General features: G+C 44.8%; 1 protein-coding gene across 3 annotated transcripts in view; it reads right to left on the bottom strand.

Moving 5' to 3' along the window:
- LOC146252202 (metabotropic glutamate receptor 7-like) overlaps window positions 1–23786 on the bottom strand; it is a 41942-nt gene that overhangs the window by 12928 nt on the left and 5228 nt on the right. For all 3 annotated transcript variants that reach the window (XR_014732017.1, XM_084679449.1, XM_084679448.1), the window contains exons 2-6: window positions 11900–12116; window positions 6672–6807; window positions 5922–6076; window positions 4872–5009; window positions 2595–2795 (exon numbers count right to left, since the gene is read on the bottom strand). Coding sequence is in view for 2 of the 3 variants with exons in the window: in XM_084679449.1 (XP_084535575.1) it covers window positions 2595–2795; window positions 4872–5009; window positions 5922–6076; window positions 6672–6807; window positions 11900–12116 (847 nt within the window). In the remaining variant the exon portion in view is untranslated. The remainder of the gene's footprint in view (window positions 1–2594; window positions 2796–4871; window positions 5010–5921; window positions 6077–6671; window positions 6808–11899; window positions 12117–23786) is intronic.

Raw genomic sequence — 23786 nt, 5'->3', positions numbered from 1 at the left:
TATTTATATCTGTGCTCTACATCATTAGATCCGTGCGCCACATCATTAGGATCTGTGCACCGCCTCATTAGGATCTGTGCAGCGCATCATAAGAGCCATGTGCAGCTGTAAATCTGTGGACTGATATGAGAAGATGCTTGTTCTTCAACATGGATGCACATTTCCAAAAGGTCAGAATCAAACAATTCCAGTTGGACGTTCAGGACATGTGGAGGAGAGCAGAGATAAATAGGTCAGCCAGATCATCGTACGGCTCCCATCTGGTCTCAGTTTGTAGCAGGCAGAACCCTGTAGATTTCACTAATTAGCTTAATGAAGACTCTGGACACCTGAAACATTGTACTTAGAGCAGTCTGTGGATTATTACAGTAAAATGGTGTGTGTGTGTGTGTTTCCCTGATGCACCTGTGAAGGTTTATTTGCTCTGGACAAAGTGTCTGTGTGTATATGTGTTTACTGTACGTTGGTTTGTGCATGTTTGGGTTGACGCTTGCATTTCTAGCTTGTTCGCAGAGTGAGAACGTGTTGTGCTTTGTAATGTGACGTTTGCCCCTTCACACACTCTGGGTCATTCTCTATTACCTTGCCAGAGTGAGAGAAAAACTGAAACACTACTGTTTCATCCATGTGTTCACCTTGAAACAGCATACAAGAACTCACAGGGAAGGTACCATTTCTGAAATGGGACAGGGGGAGTCACACCACAGTTGGCATGGGAATTGTCTGCCTTAATAGCTCTGGCTATAAAAAATTTAAAAGGTGAAGGATAACATAACAGAAGTCTAAAATGGTCTAGGGGACATGCTGCCATTGTGTTTTGTGCAGGACTCCTGTCCTGGAGGTAAACCTCCTCCCTAGTTTCTGCTGGAAGAATATCAGTTCTCCATTCAACTTACATCCAAGGACATTTGTCATTGAACATTTCTCCTAAAGCCCCAGTCTTCTACGGTGTCAGTCAAGTAGCAGGAACAAGCAGTAGTGAGGGAAAAACCTCCCTTTCCACTCCTTCATGAGCCACCTTGAGGAAATAATGTATAGTCAGGGCTTTCCATTGAATCCAAGAGATCCAGAGTGAGAATCAAGATTCTTTCATCTATTCTAAATCACCCAGTCTGTGACAGCACGGAGAAAGATCAAAGTTCAATAGGCTGGGGGTGTAAATACATGTTTTCAAAAAAGGTGTAGCGTGCTACTAAAACACTGTTTACAGTCTAAAACATACAGCAGAAGAATGGCTGCTGTAGCAAAAGAAACCTCCCTCAATTCAATACAAAAACAAAATACACGGGTGGTAGTCGACAGCCTGTCACTTGTGTTTCCTCCAAACAGACAGTGGAGTTGTTGAAATACTGTATTGACAGTGTTGACATAGTATCCTGCAGCCGTACAGTAAGTATGACAGCAAAAATGTGAATGTTCCCGCCCATAGCAATACACACGGCTGCATGCACACACACATTCATTCACTTTAGATAGTGAAATAAATGCTTAGCTACTTGGCTCTTTGGTTCTAAAGCAAATAATTAGGCAACATTGCTGTCTTTGCAGATAAAAAGCCATTACAAATTCAATTCTATTTCCCTTTTGCCTGTCATTTCCAGGGGAACAAAATGATCCGTGTAGACAGCTTTGTGAGAGCTCTGTATTAGATAAAAGATTCATACGTTTGCATGGGGCTCTGAACTAAGACATGACTAAAGTGCCCTGCTGCTGTGCTGTGTGGAGCAGTGTGGGTGGACTGGGGATCCACGGCGGGTTCTCTCGCATCATTATTCTCTTTCTCTCTATCCCTCCCTCTCTTCCTCTCTTCAGTTCTGTGGCTCCGGCACAGTGGGGAGATCAACAAAGAAGTCTAACACTGGCTCTCACCCGCATACACATTAACGCAGACACACACACACACCCTAATATGCACCGACCCTGTCTAGATGCAGTGAAGAACAGTTGAGATAAGGTTGTCAAAGCCACAGGAGAAGTAACTTTTGCATACTGTTAAAAGGGTTTGTGAATACTGCATCCCTGGGGGTAGAGCGATAGGGGCTTCCTGACTACAGCTTACCTGAGGTGAGTCTCCCTGCTCACCCAGTGTAGATACATTAGCCCGGTTTGTTGTCTCCCTGCTCACCCAGTACAGATACATTAGCCCGATTTGTTTGGTATGCTCATGGCACTACACGTGAATGGAGATGACAACAGCATGCATTATTCTGTTGCTGAGGACTGTGGCACACTTTACGGGCTGTATTTGAATGTGTTCCACGGATAAATATTTTATTTCGAAAGTCAGGGTTTGGGACCTTTGACAATTATTGTTGAGAAATGCAGTGGCTAGTCCACATGGACCTCATCTGAGCCCTAGTGAGAGACATCTCTGGAACAAAGAAATCATACATAAAGAGGGAATTACCATCATTTCAAGAAAAAAAGGTTTAATAGTAAAGCATAAAAAAATAAGCTTAGTATTGTAGACCGAAATACAGACAACATTGTAAGGGTATGGAAATCCTCCTTGTATTCAAATGGTTCCACAACACATGTTCCTTCCCCAACCTCACCAACAGATCACATACCCTGTTTGGGGATGCCTGACTCACCATTGAAGTTGCCATTCCTAATGTATTTGAGCAGGGTCTTTCCATCAGCTAGCTCCATCTGGGGGCAGATCCCAGGGTGGTCTGGACACAGGTCCCTCTGCATGTTGTGGAGGGCGTGGGCCATGGCGTACACCGCATCTATCACAAACTGAACCTTTCCCTCCTGTTCATACTTGGAGTCGATACCTATTCGCTCCTGACCTAAGGGAATAAAGGAGGGAGAAAAACAGAAGATGTCACAGATATGGAGGTGAAGATATTATATTCCGTAGGCAGCATACAATGTCACCTCAGTCACTGGTATCTATACAGCCTCCTTTAGTAACTACCAACAACCAATTACTGCTGTACAGTTAAAATATATATAAACTTTAATTAAACTTTGCAAATAAAGATAGATACCATGCTGCGTTTCAGTAAATGTCAGAATATCCAGTGATACACTCGGCTGGTCACAGTGCAGAAGGCCCATCCTCTGACACTCCCTCCAATGACTTGCCCTTTCACTGGAGGCTTTTTACATCCCACTGCCTCGGCACTGGTTGCATATATTATGAATTTGTCTAGCTGGTAAGGATCCTGCACTAGCCTGTGGTAATGTGAACAGATTTCTTTATGATGTTGGGCATATGGAAACTAAATGTGTTCATTTGAAAGAATGAGAAAGTAATTAGCATGAAAGCATTACTGTAACAAGAAAGAAACAAATACATTGGGGGTGCAAAAAGAACAGATGAAATGGAGTATGTTACAGTAAACAGCACATCAGGGAGCACCAGCCAGAGCACTAGGAGAGTGTGTTTGTGTGTGAGAGAGAGACAGAGAGAGAGCGCGAGAGAGAGAGAGAGAGAGAGAGAGAGAGCGCAAGAGAGAGAGAGAGAGAGAGAGAGAGAGAGAGAGAGAGAGAGAGAGAGGTATGAGAGAGGTATGCCTATTGGCATGTTGATAGTATTGCTATTTCAATGAATTGCTGAGAACAGAAGGACAGAACATGACTGGAGTATGTGTATAGTGAACACCGTATAAAGGTTTGCGGTCCACACTGGAAACCAAAAACCAGGGCCATGCCACTATGACGAGAACATGAACGTGGGAGAATGGCACAAGCTGAAGGAGGTCAAAAGCAATAAATGTTGACATTTCCTCCCGTTTCTCTCCCTTGAACATGTATTTCAGCCCACGCAAAACCAGCATTTTGTTTTCCAGTGTGGTGAGTAGAGTTGAATGCAAAAGCCTCTGCCTTTAGACATTCATAAATGTAGACCTGCCTGCAATAATATGTCAAAGAAGTCTCTACAATTCTTAGAGAAACATTTTCTTCTGGTAAATCTGACTGAGAGCAAGCAACACCAATATGGAGTTTAGTCTCTTAGATATAATATTTTGAGGTGAAAAAATTCATCATGAAGCAGAACAGAGTAATAGAGTACTGCAAGGACAAGATTCAGAAGTAAGTGGCACAGAAGTCCCTGTGTACACTTGTGTCGCATGCACACAAAGAACACTTCTTCAAAGCTGCCGTTATAGTTGCTGCTGTCATCTATTTCACCTGAACAGACAGAGCTCTGAACACAAACGCAGGGCAATAGACAGCACATCCCTGCCACCCCCACCCCTATGCCAGAGCTCTAAGGGGTAGTACACAGGTTCAGCTGTCTAAGGAACACTCACAACAAACTGTGAACAATATCAACACATCTCACTGGAAGTGAAGTTTGCAGTGGGATCAAAACCCTGTCTGTAATATGACACTTGGGAGCACCAGCAGCATTACCTTGCACACTGAGCTACCTCCCACCATTCTCTTTACTGCACCCTTACCAAATGATATGCATGTTGTCTGCTTAGTATACATGTCATGATGTGCTGTGTAGTCATGTTGCAGGTTTGGGCAGAGTAGAAGTTCCCCATCATATAGTATTAGCTAGCAAGCCAGCCAGCCAGCCAAAAAGGTAGGTAGGTAGGTAGGTTGGTAGGTGGACGAACAGACAGACAGAGGGACAGACGGACAGACAGATAGGTAGACAGATAGACAGACAGATAGACAGACAGATAGACAGACAGATAGGTAGACAGATAGACAGACAGATAGACAGACAGATAGACAGACAGATAGACAGACAGATAGACAGACAGATAGACAGACAGATAGGTAGACAGACAGATAGACAGACAGATAGACAGACAGATAGGTAGACAGATAGACAGACAGATAGACAGACAGATAGACAGACAGATAGGTAGACAGATAGGTAGACAGATAGATAGTCTCAGTACCTGTGCACTTCCTACTTGTGTCCTCCCTCTTGGAAGAGCTGAGGAGCCTACAGTCGAAGTTCTCCTCCCAGAACTCTGCAAACCACACATTCCTGCGATTGTTCTCAAGGGTGAGCGCCATGAAGTATTCATCAAACCCTGAGAATCGAAACAAGGAGAGCACTGCAGTTCCGTACCAATTATTAACAAAGACCAACTTGGAGGTAATGAAGCGAGGTGTGTGTGTGTGTGTGTGTGTTCGGAAGCCCCACTTTCTATGGCCAATGTTCCAAAAAATGTGACCACTGTGGTTTCTTTTCCTGTCTCTGCCTATGGAACTTCCTTCATCTGGGATATTACATTAATTAAAAAGCCGGATGCATAATAAATGATAGGGTTTGTACGGTAAACGAGTATCCCTTATTTCCTGCAGGTAATCAATATTATAGTTGTACTCTCTGTCTACTGTATAATAACATACACAGACACAGGCCACTGTTAAGAGGTATCAGCTGCAACAGTGACTGCATCGCATCACCCTCCGTGATCTTCACACTTTGAAGGTTTCCTCTCTCTTTCTCTCTCACTTCCTCTCCCTCCTCTCCTTGCTCTCCCCCTGTCATGTCGGCTGAATCACAGCGAGAAAAGATAATGACTAATCAGGACTGAATGACTTGGCTGATATTCTTTTGAGAGGTCCATCAATGATGCATGTTAGATTAATATAGTCCTTCTGCCTCCTGGCTTGACCAGACCATACATTGTCTTGTCTAGACCTCTGTAATCAAAGAAGACTTCATACTTTCATAGACCATAGAAAGTAGTAATAATAGCCATAATAGTAATGGCTATCATGCCAAGATCCTATACATAACATTATCCTAGTGACCATGCAGACTGATCAAATAAACCATTAGAACCATGTCGAGATATGACAGTAAGATCTGTTCAAGAGAGCGACACAATTCAGCTACGAATACTTATTCAGTGACTTGGCACCCCAGTACGACCCACAAGCTGGTGAACTGGGAAGGGGTATTTGTTGGTGTGGGCGTGCGTATGTGTGTGTACCTTTAATGGACGAGCGTTTGGGCAGTATGGTGACTGCTCCTACAGCCACGTCCTCTAGCTGGTGGATGGGGCTGCTCTTCGCCCCCCAGCTGTCAGATCCAATCCACAGGAAATGCCCCACCTGATTGGCCCTCTTGGTGGCATTGAGAACTCCCCTGCAAGGGCAGCCATGTGTGAACCACAGCAGATACATGCAATCCAAAACCCATTAGGAAGCTACTGCAAGCTATGCACACACTAAACTGCAATAGGATGAAGCTCCAGAGTGTTTTCAAAGTGGACGCATACCCTCAAATAGTGTCTCAGTATCACACATTCAATCATCATCCATAATTGTATTATTGTGTATATAGATTGGCATAGAGTGTAGAGCAAGTTCTCTCTATCGCTCCATCACTCTCAGGGTTTCCCCCCCTTTCTCTCTCATAATAAATGTCAGTTTGTATCCATCTAAATTAAATTATCGAAAAAAATCACCAGGATGCTAGATTCACTCTTTCTTTCCAGAGACATTCCCCACAAGGCATTGCAAATGAAACAATATCTCCCGCTCCTTGCTTGTGATCCATGCTCTGACTTCTCCTGCGAGGCATGTTTGTGTTGCCTACATCGTGTACACACAGTAAATTTGTCTGCCTCCAACCTGTCCGCGGGCGCTTCCCCTCTGAGATTAAAGACTGCACCAAGGTTAGTAATCAACACCCCTCAACAACATGGATGTACCCAGACGCAGTTTAGGGCTCTACCCACCGTATGTCTTCCTCACTGGCGAAGATGATGACTGCCCGGGAGTGCTGCGTCTCCAGCAGTTGTTGGATGGCTTTGTCGTAATCCTCCAGCTTGGAGTTGGGAGGAATCTTCAAAGACTGAGCGATGCAGATCTCACCTTTAAAGGAGAAAGAGTGAGATGATGATGCCTCAGGGACACACACACAAAAACACACGCGCACACAAAAACCCTCAAGTCAAAACTCTTTCTCGATAAAGCTAAAGCTTTTCTCATGGAAATATTAGGAACTTCTAAACAAAGAGTTGGTGAGAAGATTGTGTCTTATATCCCGCTCTAGGATATTTCTTAGCCTGATGAATAGATGTGTAAAAACCACACACAACACATCACATTTACATTTCCGTCAACTCTAAGTCATGGTGGCTTACAACAAGAGGGATGACAAAAAGGAATGGGAAGGAAATCAGAAAAGTGAATAGCTAAACCATTTACAAAATGACAAAAGGGCTATGAGCAGAACCACACCAAACTAAATGAATTTCCATGAAAACCGTACTGCAGAATGAACAAGAGAATGAGCACCTTCACTTTTCACAATTGATGAACACAGACATTTAAAAGTCCACCTCTTAATTGACTCTCATTTAAATTAATTACCAAACATCACTGGGTGGTCACTGGTCCAATCAGATAGCCTGGCAGACTATACAAACAAAGATCATATTCATATTGACAATGAATCATTTTTTGGACAGGTCACTAATGAGTTTGTACAGGATGAAAGCTACTGATTGCTTCTGTGCGTTGCTAAATACTTATTAGATATTTGGCAAGCAGCCCGTGACAGTCACCTCAGAGATGTGGCCTAAACTTTGTTGGCCATTGTCCTTGAGGAAATATTGATTAAGGCAATCTCTTGGGTTAATCCATGCTTGTCCACATTTTAAGCAAGGGCCTATGAAATGACCCAATTTGCACCTGTCAACAGTTTAAGGTCATGCTTAAATATTGCCCGATAGCTCCGATAAGCGAGGTAAACACTGCTGGTGAAAACAGAGGCTGTTCAGGGAGGGAAGAGGTGGACCACACTCCCCGGCAAATTAGCTTCTGTGCCATGTCATCTTTAGGTCACATTAAAATTCTCATTACCTGGCACAGACTAAACATTCCATCTTTTTCAAATACCCTTATTAGCACGGCTCTCCAGGACAAGATGTGGGAGTGCTGGCTGACCTAACCTTTCAAGCTGGAGGAGTAAACAGACATCATTGTACACCTGAGCTGAGGCACATCATAACTACAGCAGCCACCAAAGCAGCAGACAGGGTCCTGAGTCAACACACAAAGCGCTCTATCCAAACCAATTAAAATGTCTCCCACTCAAGCGCTCCAGTATCAGATAACCTTTCAGTTTGGGTTGTCCTGAGCAGACTGAGAAATGGGAGGCAGGTCCTAATTGTCTCCTCGGGCTCATTACTATGATATAAACAGCTTTTAGCTGGCAGAACACACTTTGGCCACTGCTTTTTGATGTGTTTACTGTGATACATCAAAAGCAGTGGCAGGTGATTGGTGGACCACTCCCCAACCTCTCGTCCAGCCCAGCCCATAAACAAACAAATAAAAAATATTGGAAGACACTGAATCTCCCCAAAGACAGTGGGGATGGCTCCTGTAATCGTCTTTAAGTGGACCAAACATGGGGGTGACGCTCCCCTCCATGATCATGGTAATGCCGGGGAATTGTGCTGTTCTCCTAAAATGAAATGTGCCTGGCTGCCTGCTGTTCCAGCTCCAGTACTGTGGAGCAGCAGCTGCTGTGTGCCTCACAGGGACACAGCTAAAGCTCAATTTTAGCACAGAGATTTCAAAATGATTCTTTGGGGCTCTAGGAGGCTTATGACGCTGCACATCAAGGTTTTTCTTTTTGGGGAAACGGTCGTTCTTTTCTATGTCTAATTCTGTGGAAGGTATTAACAACACTTTTCAGCTTCAGGTGCTGTCATTCGCCTGCCTGTTTGTCTCTGGGTATTATGTTTGAGCATTAATGTAACATCATGTAAATCTAAAATGGGATGAAATTTAAGACTCATAAAAGTGCATGGCTTTCTCTGTCACAATGTGGCGTATAGAGTGCTCTGTCAAACGTGACAGAGACATACGGTACTGTAGGTAAAAGCAGCCAGAGATTGATACAGAGGCCACAGCTGATGAAGATAAGCAGCCTTCAGAGCGGCTTCATCATTGGGCATCAGGCTTGAACATGCTGCGAGGACTAGACTGCCCTGCAGGCTTCACACTGGTTGTGCAGTGAAGGCTAAATTATTGAATGGCTGCAGAGTTCCTCGTCAATCCGTCGACAAAGAGGAGAATGCCAGAGCCAGGCCTATGTCCTGTCAGGATCCTGTGCTGGGGGTCTGACAGGCTTCACCTGGCCGTGGCGGCCTTTCCAGGACATGAAAGACATTTCCCTGGAGGGGGAGGTCTAAAAGATGGGGCTTAGAGATGTGCTAAACAATACTATATTTTAGAGATGTCAAGGCACCAGATGTCATGACACCGGAATCACCAGAATTTGAGGATACAGTAAGACAAATTCCAATGCAAGAAAGCACTTAGTCTCATGGACCTTGCAACAGTGCAAGCCAGACAAACATTCTGCAAGCTTGTCAAGTGTTTCTTTTGTGACATTGAAAGTATTAAAAACCTTTCAATATGAAACTTCCAAACAATATTTCATTTATTGGGAGTACAGTTACTATCTACATATTTTCCATCCCCTGACTCTATGCTCCCCATTTCAATGTTTGATTAATACATCAGAGATAAAATAATGATGGTTTCATTCATCAGGTTGCTGGTAGTCTGATGCTGATGAGTGGAAATGCCAGAGGTCGTGTGCTGCATTAAGTGTTTCAATTATTCATCCTAAATCCCAGAGATTCGGGAAATGCACTACAGGGTGAGGAATCTGCCATTCCCATTTAGCTTGGTCAACACATCCAGGAACTCCCTTTGAATCTGACTGACTCTTGATGGAGTCAGCCCCCCCCCCCCCCTCCACAACCCCCTGCCCCTGTAGCTCCTCCCGGCCCCCTGCACCCAGCCCCAGGGGGATCCATAAAGCTCCAATTATATTTATCACCTCCTGAGCAGAGAGGCAGAACGACTGTCTCCCTCCATCCCTCTCTCCTTCCACTTTTCTCCTCAACACAAGTGGGAAAATGGAATGGCATTCCTATTCTAGATGTGTGTGCCCTTTTCATCCTATATTACCCTCTACTGCCATGTTCATAGTGCATGGCACTCAACAATAGACAACTATCCTGTAGGAGAAGGCTGTTCTATTTGTTGTGTTTATCTTCAGCAAATGCGTTAAGCTGTTGACCAAGCACATGGGGCCACTCACTTGAGTGAACTTCACATTCAAACCGAAAATCTAAATCTTTTATATTTTTCCTCAAAACCCAATGCTAAATATTTGGACTATAGTTTGACATGTTTTCCACAAGCGATATGAAAACATGGTTTTGGCAGCTTGCTTGTAATTAATTTTAGAGTGATGTTTTGTGGGAGTTTTGTCCTCAAACGCGCTTGCATGAGTCTGTTTATCAAAGAGAAAACCCTAACTGCATCGCTCTGGACTGGATCCAGAATCCAGACACAGAAAAATACAAATCAGATTAGTATTTTTTCTGCTCCACTTACAAGCAAAGAAAACTAAAAAGAAACAGTTATGGTGAAAGCTCTACAGGAGAGAGGAGAAGGAAGGGAAGAAATGATCGATACAGGCTGACCATCACTCCAGACGCTGCCCAGGGTAATGGGCACCCATATTGCATTAGTCTGCTGGGTGATTCTCCTTGAAGTGGTGAGGCGAGAATCCTACTAGTACTAATGCATTTGACATTTCACTCTAACCCAACCCACAAAAACATCTCTTGGTATCAGATTTCAACCTTATGGGCTGGTGTACTGTATGTTGTTGATATATTGTGTGCTGTAATACAGCCTATCTCTCTCATCTATGTGTATGTTCTTTTACAATTAACTCACTACACTACTGACACCCTAGAGCAGGGATAGAGACAGTGTGTTGTTTTGTATAGGGAGCTGCTGATACCCTGTACTGTATCCTTTGAATGCACAGTTCCTCTTTGATATTATGTAATAAACCCTTTGATTAAAGATACCATGCCTGCGGTGCATCTAATTCTCATTAGAGTTGTATATAAATGCAGGATATTGTTTTGTTGCTGCAGTTCTCTCTTGTCAAAGTGCCTCAACAGCAACAATATCCCATAATTTCACAGTCCTTCGTCTCAGCTCCTCTCAAGTCATAGCAGTAATATCAATGTTGAGTTCACTGGCCTTTACCAACAAAACTTCAGTGGGAAACACAACAAATGAAAACGATCTAGTCACTGAAGGCATGTCATGCACACTGAAGGGTGTAACAAGGCAAAATGAAACTTCCAAAATAACCAGTACATCATCAGGACTTTTCCCTCATGGCCCCTCAGCCAACCACACAAGCTAACTCTTCCCAGCTGTTCTCTCTTGACACAAACTCCAAAGCTACAACAGCCTCTTCAAGATTTAATGAGTGATCAGACTGCACATGAACGCGCCCATATGAAATATTCATGTCTGCTGGACTTCTGATCGTGGCCCGTGGGATATCATTAGCTTTCTCCATCTCAGAGGTTCTCTCACGTCGCTCCAGTTTGGAGCTGGGAAGGTGGAGGGTGGACCAGACTGAAAAGGAAGTCTTCAGAGGCTGCACAGCACAGGAGATGGACTGGGATGTGCGGAGGTCAGGCTGGACTCATGAGGTGACCCTCATTCTGCCGATGAATACTGTAACATGAAGGCTGCACCTTGCATCATGGAATGGGATGATCACACGATGAAGTGGGTGATGCCTTCATGGAACCCACACACCAAGCTATTCACACTTTTATATCAAGGAAATCCACTTTCAACTCTGATGAGAAAGTGTTCAATTTACCTATGACTCATCAATAATAGATTTACTACAGCAACATCCACATCTATCTATCTTGGTCTAAGCATATTTAGGTCTATTGTGGTATTTCGTACATGGAATAACAAGTACATTAGGGCAACAAAGCAGAAGCTTGAACTCTGCCAAGTTAATTACCTCAGTGTGACACGATTTCCCTCAGTGTGACATCATTTCCCTCAGTGTGACATCACATCCCTGGCCACACAGCCCCCACCTCACCTGCTTCCTTGGAAAGCTGTGTGAAGGCCTCCACGCCTCTCTCTCCGTAGCTGCCCTCCGAAGCCACAGTGGAGACATAGGTCCAGCCCAGGGCCCTGATAATGTCCACCATGGCCTGGGCCTGGAACGAGTCTGGGGGTACCACTCTGGAGAAGAAGTCAAAGCGCCTGTCGTCACTCAGTTCCGGAGCTGTAGATGCGTAGCTGATCTGGGGGATCTGATTGGCAGAGAGACAGAAGGAGAAAGCTTCAGTCAACCATGAAAGCTGATGCGCCGAGTGTGTGATGTGGGCACTCTGGTACACAGTGGTGTCCATGGCTGTCGCAGGCACCTGCGGGTGGTGGATAGTGTGAGTGAATGATCAGAGGAAACTGAGTTGGGAAACTTCAATCCTCACAATGTCTCCATCCACTGAAAGCCCTGTGGTGGGAGATGAGAGGTAGGCACAAATGGCTGTCATGCAGAGCCTAGGTGAGTGTTACTCACTGATAGGGGAGACCTGAGTCCCACTTGAAATTTGGGCTGCACTTACAGTAGATAGGCTGTAAAACGTCTCAGAGTAACTACAGTAACTATGCAATTCATCATCTTTATCTACGGAGGTGTGCTGATTTCCTATTGTAATCATGGCTGCCATCATCTATCAACAGTTCAGGTGCTCTCAGATGATGCATAAGGGAATACTGTACACAGTTTAGAAGGTGGGTCAGGGGTGGCATTGTGTGTGTGTGTGTATGTACCCCCGTTTCTGTGATGAAGACTCGTCCTGTTGTGGTACTGTTGTGGCTATCTCAGACACCTCATCAGCAGCAGTCTCTGAGTTGCCCTACCCTCTGCAACCCTTTGCTCACCTCCACTCTGCAATCACTGCAGGTGGAATGAATGTCCAGCCTCAAAATGGCTGCCTTGCATCGCTCCGGTGAGTAATGTTGTAAACACTCTCTCTCTCTATCTCTCTCTCACACACACACACACACACACACACCCACACATTCACACAGATGTTGAATGTGGTACATCATCACACAGTCTAATCTAAGGGCTCTATGAATGCCATCCATTTCTATTAGAGTGATCAAAAGCCTGTGGACACTGGGGAAACACAGGAATGAGGACACAGCAGCTCACTGATAGGATTCTAGAGCACTGCTTCACAACCCCAGAGTGTGAGTTATAGCTTTGACCCACAACTCAAAAGGGGTCAACTGCATAAAACTGACAAATAGAGAAGAGGAAAGGGAGGTCGTGTTCAAGACAACTTGATAGTTGCTGAATGGGCTAAATGTACCACAGTACCAAGCCTGCTGACGTAATGCAATTAAACAAATCCAGGAAAAAGGGATATGTCAGATGTTTGTGGTTGAGCCACTTAAGCTCTGCCTGATTTCAATGTGCAGGGTCAAAAGGGGACAGTGGCAAACTTATGGAAAAGGAGAGTAACAGCAATAAGCAATTAAAGACACCCAGGGTCTCTCACAAGGTCCAGCCAGGAGTCATGTACTGTACCTCAACAAAGCTCTTGCTGTTTTGTCCATGCACTCAAGCTTCCATAAAGGTCTTATAGATTTGTTGAGTCACATCCTATATTTGCAGGAATATGGCTTGTCTCCTCAAATTCTCCTTAGCCTCTGGCTGCAGGGAGGCATTAGGATGATGGTGCTTCTCAGTTCAGTCCAGTTACTGTTGATAGTCCCCCTCTTTAATTAGCACTTTGAACCCTGTGAAGGAAAAGCCTAAACCTTAAATCTGTAAATGTCTAGGTGTGAGGCTATGAGCTTCTGAAATTACAAACCCATGAAAAGCTGTTGAAACAAGCCGTCAGAGATTTGAATTTCACACCTGTGCATCTCCTGCTCAGTCAGCTAATGGACTACAAATTAAGCGAGATGCTAGTTTGTGATGTCAACCTTTAGTGTGAAATGGATGGATTTAATGACACTCTTTTGAAAAGTTGATTATGTCTTCCTCAGTGGATAGCAGGTACTAAAAGCCAACTTTTTGTTGTCGCTTACACTTGTGCATCAATTATTATCAAATGAAACATCAATGAAATTAGGTCCTGCTTCCCCAGTCCATGCTGTAGTAGTTTACCCCTGCTGCAGGGTGCTTTCATTTTGGCTGTTGATGAAACTATTCTGCTAAATGCAATTTCTAGCTAAGGAGTTAGCAAAATAATGCAGTCTCAGTTGTTGAGTTGTATATCAGAAACTAACCCCAAATGATTTAACATTGTAAATCCAGTCTTGGGTTCAATACATGATCATTTTTTGCACTAGATGAGTTATGATAGATGAAATGATGATGGAGTCTTAGAGTCTATCTTAGAGTTGTACCTTATTGTTCATAAAAAAGCTTCATCCAAATTAATCCAACCCTCCCTAGTGGATATAAGACAGTGTTGTGACTGTGGTTAATACAAGCTGTCCAAACCAATTAAAAGAAAGAACAAAGTCAACATGAGAAATTGAATCCAGGCCCCCCAAAACAGATGAACAATGGGACTCCTTTCAACATTACAATTACCCAAAGCTGATGTCTGGCGCCTGTCGTTTGCAGTATGGATCAAAGGTAGGATTGCTGAGGGTAATCGCAGGGCTTGCTCTTAAATGTATCTGGGCTGACAGGATCGATAAGAGGAAAACACAGAGGTCTGTTATAGGGGACACTGTTGTATTGATTCACCACCGCAAAGTGCCGCCTCCCTCCCTGAATAAGAACTGTGATGTGGTCTAAAGAGGGGTGATGGATGGAGGGAGGGAGGGAGGGAGGGAGGGAGGGAGGGAGGGAGGGAGGGAGGGAGGGAGGGAGGGAGGGAGGGAGGGAGGGAGGGAGGGAGGGAGGGAGGGAGGGAGGGAGGGAGGGAGGGAGGGAGGGAGGGAGGGGAAAAACAATGTGAGAGTGTAAGGGGAAGGTAAGAGGCAGACAGAGCAAAAGGGGCATTTGGCTTACTGACATTCAATTTGATTTTCAAGCAGGTTGTTTATGTGAGAAGGTGGCTAAGCGGGGTTACTGTATAAAGGTTAGACATACTCTCTTCAGCAGGAATGCTGAGTGAAGTTAATTAGTGCAGCTTGGCCTTTCCCCTGTTATTTCACAGAGCCAGTCTGATAAGTAGCGTGGCCAGGTGAGATGCAGGAATGTTATTTGGTCTGCTGGGCTAATGGGAGTATTCTTCTTCAGAGTGGAGTGACACCTTCCATCTGTAACAGAACAGAAGCTGCCTCCAGCTTGTTTCATGAAGTATAAACGCTATCACAAGAAAATAAAATTTTCAAAAAATAATATGGGGAGCATATGGCCCAATCCACTTCTCGGTAGGGGTAATGGCACGTATCTATCTTTGCCATCTGAAGGAAGAATGGATCTGGCATTTTCCTGGAGATGAGGAAACAGACTATTTCACTGATAAACAAAGTGGACAGGGATTCGACGCATGCCCCCCGGTGTGAGTAATCAAAAGCGTTCCTTCATGTAAAGCCCCAGCTCATCCCTCATCCAGAGCCCCGACCTCACAGGCCCTGCAGCACTGAAGTCCCCTTCAGTGTGAAGGCTTTGAGCTCTACATGTCACCAGTCTGGGGTTTGCCACAGACACTTGGGCAGCCGCCAGCCTTGCTTCGGTCTCCATTAATCTTAGGCGAACTTACAAAGAACGAAGAGGGAAAACAACCCCCAAACTATATTTGACAGAGCTGATACGTTTTCAGTGAATGATTTTAAGTGGACCGAGGAGAGCCAGCTCCTATCGCAGGAGACCCTGTGCTTCTATTTACTGCATGATTAGACTCTAAGTATATCTTGACATCAGTCAGCTTGGCTGTGTGGGTTGAGACTGTCAGTGGTGACAGCGGATGTGGCAGCGGGTTTCAACAGACTGAACTCTAACCTCATGCTGTCCGTGGCCAAATGCCAGAGCACAGCCTGTTCCTGTGACACTGTAACACACACCCACTTGTCAAAGGATCTGGACAAGGGGTCGTCTTGGAAAACATAAATCGTTAATTTACCAAAGCCACAATGGAATATAAATGGTGGCCCTCAACAAAAGAAATCCGTTAAGACAGTGCAGTACAACAGAACGGCGTGCATTGAGGCACACAAACAGAATGTGTGTGTCAGATAAACGGGTCTTTAAAGATATTAACGTGAACGTTCTTCCTGATAAATGAAAGAGGACGACGCAGACAAAAGTAGGATTTAGGCAGCAGGCCATTCGTATTCAGATGACAGAGCCATTTGTCAGCAGGGCAGAGGTAATGACTGTGTCCATACATGGAACCCCGGGCTGGGCTTTGGTAATCTCTCCACACCAGAGCATGGCGCTGCCAACGCAGGCAGGCAGGAAGGGAGGGACACCACTCACTCAATCCCTCTGGCTGTCTTCCTTTCTCTTTTCCTCCTTCGGTATCTCACTCCCTGTCTGTGTGACTCTTTTCTCTTCCTGCCTATCTGTTTTTCACTCTCTCACACTCCCACACTTTCAATAAAAGACCATTTCCATTCCGCTCACACTTCATCTCCCCCTCTTTTACCCCCGACACACACATCCTTTCTTTCTCTGTCCATCTCTCTCTCTCCCTCCTCTCTCTGTCCCTTCCCACTTTTTCCCTCTCGACAGAGTTCCATGCGTCCCTCCCTGTGTCTCTCTCTGTGCCTGCAGGCCCTCCCACACAGAGGAGCAGCAGACACGTCCTGCCCCCGAGAGGTCCTGAGACTGCCAGTTTCCCTGAGCTGAGCCAATCTGCCCGCAGTCATTCACACACCCGCCAGTCTGTTCACCCTCCCCTCCTGTCTGCCTCCCTGTCCTTGGTCCCCCACCCTCTCTGACGCTCACCCGAGCCAGCCACCCCTTTCTGCGTCTCACTCTCTGGCCTCCCACTATGTCGTTTCCGCTCCAAACGAAGTGACTTTCACCAATGTCAGTCCAACCACAAACACATACACTTTCTCCTGTCAGCCAGTCTCCGACAAGCCAACCTGTCCCTGTCCAGCTGGTTAGGCTTCACTCTAGCACCTCCCGGTCTGTCTCTCAGTTCTCCTTCTCTCCCCGCCAGCCTCTCCTCTCCAGTGCCTTAGTTCTCAAGTCTCCCTCCTTTGCGCTTCACCTTTATTGGCAAACATAAGACAAGTCACATCTTGCTAGGATCCAGTCCTGATATCATGTAACAAAATGCTTCTGGGTAAACCTTTCCATGGCCCCTACCTGCTCAGTATCCTTCCCAGTTTCCCTGCTTCCCTCCCCCTCTCTCTGCCTCCTTCTCTCCCTGCTTACAGGGGTGTGCTGGGTCTGTGGTCTGACACGGCAGCCTTGCCAGGATATATTTTAAGACACCCAGCATGTTGCTCCACAGGGAGAGAGGCAAGGTATGACTCACAAATCAGATATTTGACCACGAGAGCCGCACGATAGAGTGCAGCCGCCGCATGTGGGAGGAGAGTGTGGCTAGCTCACAAAAGGGAACCTGACCGACCTACATGTTCCCATCTGGTAAACAGCCTGCTATTGCAATAATGTTGCTGTTGGAGAAGCAGAAATGTTTCTTAACTGCAGTTAGCCATCATCACTGAACCCTGACTGGCTGTGTAGAGGAAGGATTTCAACAGTTGTTCAGCTATATTTGACTGGAAACTTGAAATTAATTAGCAGCTGGGTGTGTTAGTTCATGAAGTCAGTTCTATGGTTCATTTAACAACATTGACATGCATGTAGCATACAGCACATATTTAATAGCACTTAATAAACTAGTCACATGTCTAAAGACAAAGAAAAAAACACATGCTGCTTATTCCAGCTCACCTGTGCTGGATAGACCATATAGCTACTCTGATGGATTTTCTCTCTACAGATGCTGCTATTGAGACCACTCTGACAGCAGGAATAAAATATAGCCTGCAGCTTTATGACGAAGTGTTATCAAATGTATTCCTCTCTCTCTATCCACACCGGCAATCACATTACAGAGTCATATTGATTTTGCCCAAGCACAGGCTGGAAGGTGTGCTGGACTTTGCCTTATTTATCCACTGCCATCTTTAGAGTACAACTTTATATGTTTCTTTTATATCTGAAAAAGCAGTGTCTAATAATATGCATGAAAAACACTGAACAATTCTCCAGGCTACCGGCCTTCAGATAAGGAGGCACAACAAAAACATTTATGACAAGAAAACTAAAGTAATCCCTTGCATCATATATTACTGCATTATTTAAAGCATGGTGGACGTGTGCGTATGTAGACAGATGCAGAAGTACGCGTGAGCATCGTGTTTGTGTGCATGTGTCCTTAGTGCTTTGAGGTTTGCGTGTGCAAGTCTCTGTGTTTGTGTGTGTGTGTGTGCGTGCGTCTGATCATACACCAGTGACATGGCACAATCTCTGCTCTGCCTCATTGTGCTGGTCGGTCTTTGTCTGGCCCTGACAGGTTATTTACCAAGGAGCAGAGAGAGGTGCTTGTTTTTTTTACCTCAACCTGAAGTATGGAGGGGCTCAACACATTCATTGTCTGTCTCCGGTCTTGTGTCTTCAACACCCTGCCCTGCATTCCAATGACTGCTATCCTCTCTCTCTCTCTCTCTCTCTCTCTCTCTCTCTCTCTCTCTCTCTCTCTCTCTCTCTCTCTCTCTCTCTGTCTGTCTGTCTGTCTGTGTCTCTCTCTCTCTCTCTCTCTCTCTCTCTCTCTCACTGTGTCTCTCTCTCTTTCCCTCCCTCTTTCTCAACACAACTTTATCTCTTTCTGTCTCCTCCATCTCCTTCTCTCCACCCCCCCCCCTCTCTTTTTCAATATCTATTTCTCCTTTTCTGTCCTGTAATTTCTCTCTCCAAATCTCTCCCTCTCAAAGCCGACAGGGCACCATCATCGGCCCCATTTCTCCCCTAACAGCGCAGACAAAGCAGACGAGCCCCTCTGATCGTATCTCCCCGTCTGTCTGCTGCTCACAGGCCAGTCTTCAGTCGGCTGCTGTCATTACCTACTGATCGCTGCATCAGAAGATATCACAGATACTGTACTTCAGTGTCTGGCTCTCAGTAACAAGTTGGTCCTATGCACTCAAGACTTATGGATCAGAACAAAACATAGTTGAATGGACACTTATCAGTTCACCAGCATGCGCTAGTGGAGTCGCCCCAAACCTCTCCCACAGTCAGGAAGATTACACTATCTCATCAGCAATATCCGTAAATGCTTGAAATTATTCTCAACCCCCATGAAAACACAGTTACACAAACCTCACAGCTCTCTGTGTCTGTTGAGTCTGAAGACGTGGTGAGAACGGAAAATGTTCCCTGCTGCACATTCTAGCCAGAAGATGTACAACATTCTTGGCTCTTTCCTAACCTTTGACAGATGGGTGGCTGATTGTAGCCGATATGATCGTTTTACAAGCCGAGGACCGATAAGAGCTTGCATCCCTCCTGAAATACTCTGATCTGATACAGATTAATACTATTTCCCAGCAGGTAATTACCAAGGCACACACATTTTTGCAATTATGACATTTGATAAGTAAGCATTCATAGTTTTGACATTTGTGGCACTGTTACTTAACAGGTAGCACCTTAACTAGGCTGCAAAACTGTGTTACCTAACAATGTCCTTGGAAGCTTCTCTCTCTTCAGTGTTGTGATCCAATAACCACAGCTCGTAAAAGTCCCTGGTGTCTCTAATAAGACTGCTGTCTTCCACTTTACATCCTCACACATCAAAATGGTCCTGTCTCTAACCTGGCCCTCGCTTCTGTGGTCCTCAACTTAACCTAGCTTCCGCCTGTCTAGTCTTGACCTTACTTGGACTGACACGGCCTAACCTTGCCCTGGCCTGGCCATCTGCTCTGCTCTGCTGATGGAAACAGGGCTGATACTGCAGGCCTAACCTGACACAGATCCACTGCTCTCCCTGTCTGACGACACCCACTGCATTGGAGATGTCCTTTCAATCTCTGCAAGACCTTGGGCTTATCATCTGTCTGAGCTCATGATTCACGAAAAGTCTCTGAAGTCTCAGACTTGTGCACCTAGAGGACCTAGAGGATTTATCTACCCGTTTAATGCTGGTCCTACATTAGCCTACACTTGCTTTCCTCTTGCAGTGGCCTGGCTGTCAGAGAGCTACAGAGTAGCATGTATATGGGAACAGGAGTAAGGGATGCGTTGCAGACAACAGATCAGACAATTACCCTCGGAGAAATCAACCAACTGGAACAGGCCTGATCTGTTTACTGCCGACTGGATGGGAGCACTGGTCTTCTGGAAGAAACAAACAACCCCCAACACAGAGATAGACAGAGGAAATCCATCATGAGGATAGTGGTAAATGATGGTGAGTAGAAGGATGATGATGATGATGATGATGATGATGATGATGGCAGTGGTGTTGGTGTGTGATCATGATACTAAAGGTATTGTGGTATAATGGGTGTATGGAGGGATGGAGAGAATGGAATAATATACAATGAACAACATAAATGAACAATGTGATAACAGTCCCAAGTAAGTACCTTGGACAGTTTTAACTGAGGTCAAGTCAAACTGTATGCAGGCACTGGTAAGTTAGCCTAGGCTGTGCTTTAACAGCCTGCAGGGAGGGTTACACTGTCATGTCCAGGAACAGATTAATTGCTGTTTTCCACATTTAATTGGTCTTTGACCCTCAAACTAATAAGGCAAGGCCACTAGTGATTTGATCCATGATTTTATCCAATGAGAGAGTATTGATCCAGGATCTGTCATTTGCACACACCCATGAGCCATGAGACTGAGAGGGGTGGTTAGAAAGAACTCAATTCTCCCATCAATTGACAATTTTCAGTGGTCAACTGCAGATAAAAAAAAGCCATTATGAAAAAGATGGGTCTGGTTATTAGCTAAATGTCCATTGGGATTGACTTCTTCCCCTAATCAATGTGAACGTCACTCCGATGTACGCTTTCCAGAGGTTCCTTTCAATCCCATGGGATTTGCATCTGAAAGCAGTAATCCTGTCAACTGATTTCTTATGTATGCTCTTCCTGCTGCAGCATAGCATTCTTTTCAAGCTTGAGGGACACACACACCACTGCAAAGCCTAGGCAGAGCAAAAGAGAGGAAACATGAACATTGCCCACCAAGCTATCCAAAAAACATAGCCAAGAGCAAATTCACAACATCTAATTCCGGAGCAGTAATCCAATTAATTTTGGGGCTGTGAAATCAATAAGTCAAGTGCAACTACTTTTTTCTAAATAGATTTTATTGTAATTATTCTTTGTAGTTTGATAATACAGAGATTCATTGCTACCTGCGGTTGTGTTATTACAGGTTGTGCTGGCCTTAAGACTTGTTGTAGTAACACAAGCACACAACAATGAAATTATCTGAATGAAGATGTGTCATGTGTATTATGTATGGGTTTATGGGCCACACCTGCCTTCCTGTTCCACACCTCCTCACAAACACACACATTCTGTATATGTACACTCACTGCACAACAAACATGGCAGACCCGAGAGAGCATTCTCTTTTTTCTTATTGCAGCTCAGAAGGATGTGTGTCAGCCAACTCTTCTCTCTCAGCCAGTCTTTAGTGACATGTCCGCCCACATTAGACTCTTCATATGGAGTCCACACACAGCCCAGTACCACCATGCTCCTGGCAAAGAGCAGAGAGCAGAGAGCAGGTCATGTGACCACTGCACTTTCCACTTTGTTAGGTGGTCAGAAAACTGGCAGTGTTCCGTATTTGTGTTTGTATGTGTATGTGGGAAGGTAGGGGTTTGGGGGGGTTTGGGAGTGGTGGAAGGCAAGGGACCTGTGTGCTCACATTGAAAGCTTATTGTTGCTTCTCAGGATTTCATAAATCGCAACATCGCAACAAGTCTTGAAGGGGAATTCTCACTGATGAGCATCTGTGCTGGATTAGTCTGTGTGGACTGACTTTTAAAGTTCTATGTATGAAGGGAAAGTGGGATACGTGGAATGGAGTGAGAAGGTTCAAAAAATAAAGAGGAATCATTGCTTTGCAGCAGCCACCAAACATACTGAACTTTTTAAATGTCTCTCTTTTGCTCTAACTTTTGTTCTGCCTCTCTCTTCCTTTCTGAATGGCAAAGGGGTGCACACACAGGGATGAATAATCTGATGCAACATCACCATGCAAAGGCACTATCAAAATGTGTGGGTGTGTGAAATGATTTGCCTGCTATTTATATAAAAACCTGTTTTAGTAAAAAGAGAAAAGGCTCTTAGCCAAATCATATCTAAACATATAAAAAATATATATGTTTGCACTATTGGGAGAATTTAATCTACTACTTTGGAGAGTCGAAGTGCTTGGCTCAAGAAATATTTTCAGTCCTCACCAGCAGAACACTGAGCTAAGAAGAGTCATGGCATGGATGCTCAAATCTATTTTAGAATTGCCTATAATTTTAGAATTGCCTATAATTTTTGAATTGCCTAAAATTTGAATTGTATATCTGTGACTGTGAGTCCCCATCCCTGTGTCATACTGACCAGAGCGATGGTTAAATCCATCAGTGAAAATGTGAGAGTGTGAGTGGCCACCCAGCGCCAAGTGAGACCTTCCCACGGCTTCCCCTCAGTTATCCCCCTAAGAGGATTGGACCTACTGGGGTTTCCTCTCCCCTAACTCCTTCAGCTGGCCACAACCACTGAGCAAAACTTCCAGAACTCACAGACACATCCCAGCCAGTTCAACGGTCAGACTGACAATAAAGAATGGTGTGACCTCAATGTGAGATTTAAGAGTCAAGCTGTTAAGTAGTCATCTTGTTCCCTCCAGTGTAGGTCTAGGAGGGGGATGAAGCTCAGAGTCAACAAAGCCTCACTAAGACTGCTGAGAGCCCATCTCCTTCCATACCAAGCCCTAGCCTGCCTTAGCTCTCACAAGACTCAGAGGTTCAAAAGGATGGACGAACAAACTGTTAGATATACAGTAGCTAGATGAAGTGAGACGCATACTAGCTCCACATGGTGAAAAGAAACAATATGAAATCAGCGTATGGACAAATAGACTCTGACAAGTAATAGCTGAGTATGTGGCAGTACACTGAGAGTGTATGGTTGTAATGCTCAGTGTGTTGTTATGTAAGTGAATGGCTAAGTGCTACTCCGTCACCCCTAGAGGAGTGGAGGAAAGCTACTAATGGGGAAACAAGGTTTCTCAATCTCCCACTGACAGGCCTTCTCTGACCCCAGGACCCCATGTCACTGACAATGACAACTTGTTTGATGGCGAGATATTTTATTCATTTTATTAATATTGCATTAGTCACCTACACTGCGCTGTGTGTGTCCATGCATGCCCGCTCTGCTGAACATGATTCCAACAAAGCTTGTTTACAATATTCAGTCTGTATAAAAGGCCAGAGAGGGTACGCATTCGTTTAATCATGCAGCACATTCCCCACCTTTTTGTACACTAACAGGGTTCCGTTTGGAGTTTGATAATTGCTCCTGGTAAGTCTGAATAAATTATAATTATTATTCTTATCAGCATTTTCACCTATCTAGGACACAAAAAAAACATTTATGAGAGAGCTCTCTGTGTCACACTCAGAGTAAAAGCCAATTAGCAAGGCTAGCTTTGGAAGAAAGTACAAGACCCAGAACCACTGGCATGGAACAAAGGATTTCCACTAGAGGTTTGTATTTTCTTACTGTGTGCACATGGGTGTGTGTGTGAGGGAGAGAGACGAGAGAGAGTTTGCATCAGTGAGTGTGCCTCCCTTTGTACAACCTGCCACATATTCACTGGAGGCAGAAATGAGGTGTCATAGATGTGACTAATTGACCTGCGCTGTCATCCATACAGATGTCCAAATGGCAAACTTGTGTCTGGAGAAAGCACACATTTTAACCTGTGACATTTGACAACTTCCATGCCAGTTCTG

Source organism: Hypomesus nipponensis, chromosome 18 (genome assembly GCF_054491055.1).
Source record: "Hypomesus nipponensis isolate SF chromosome 18, ASM5449105v1, whole genome shotgun sequence".
Taxonomy (NCBI): Eukaryota; Metazoa; Chordata; class Actinopteri; order Osmeriformes; family Osmeridae; genus Hypomesus; species Hypomesus nipponensis.
This window is presented reverse-complemented; position numbering and strand designations above follow the sequence as displayed.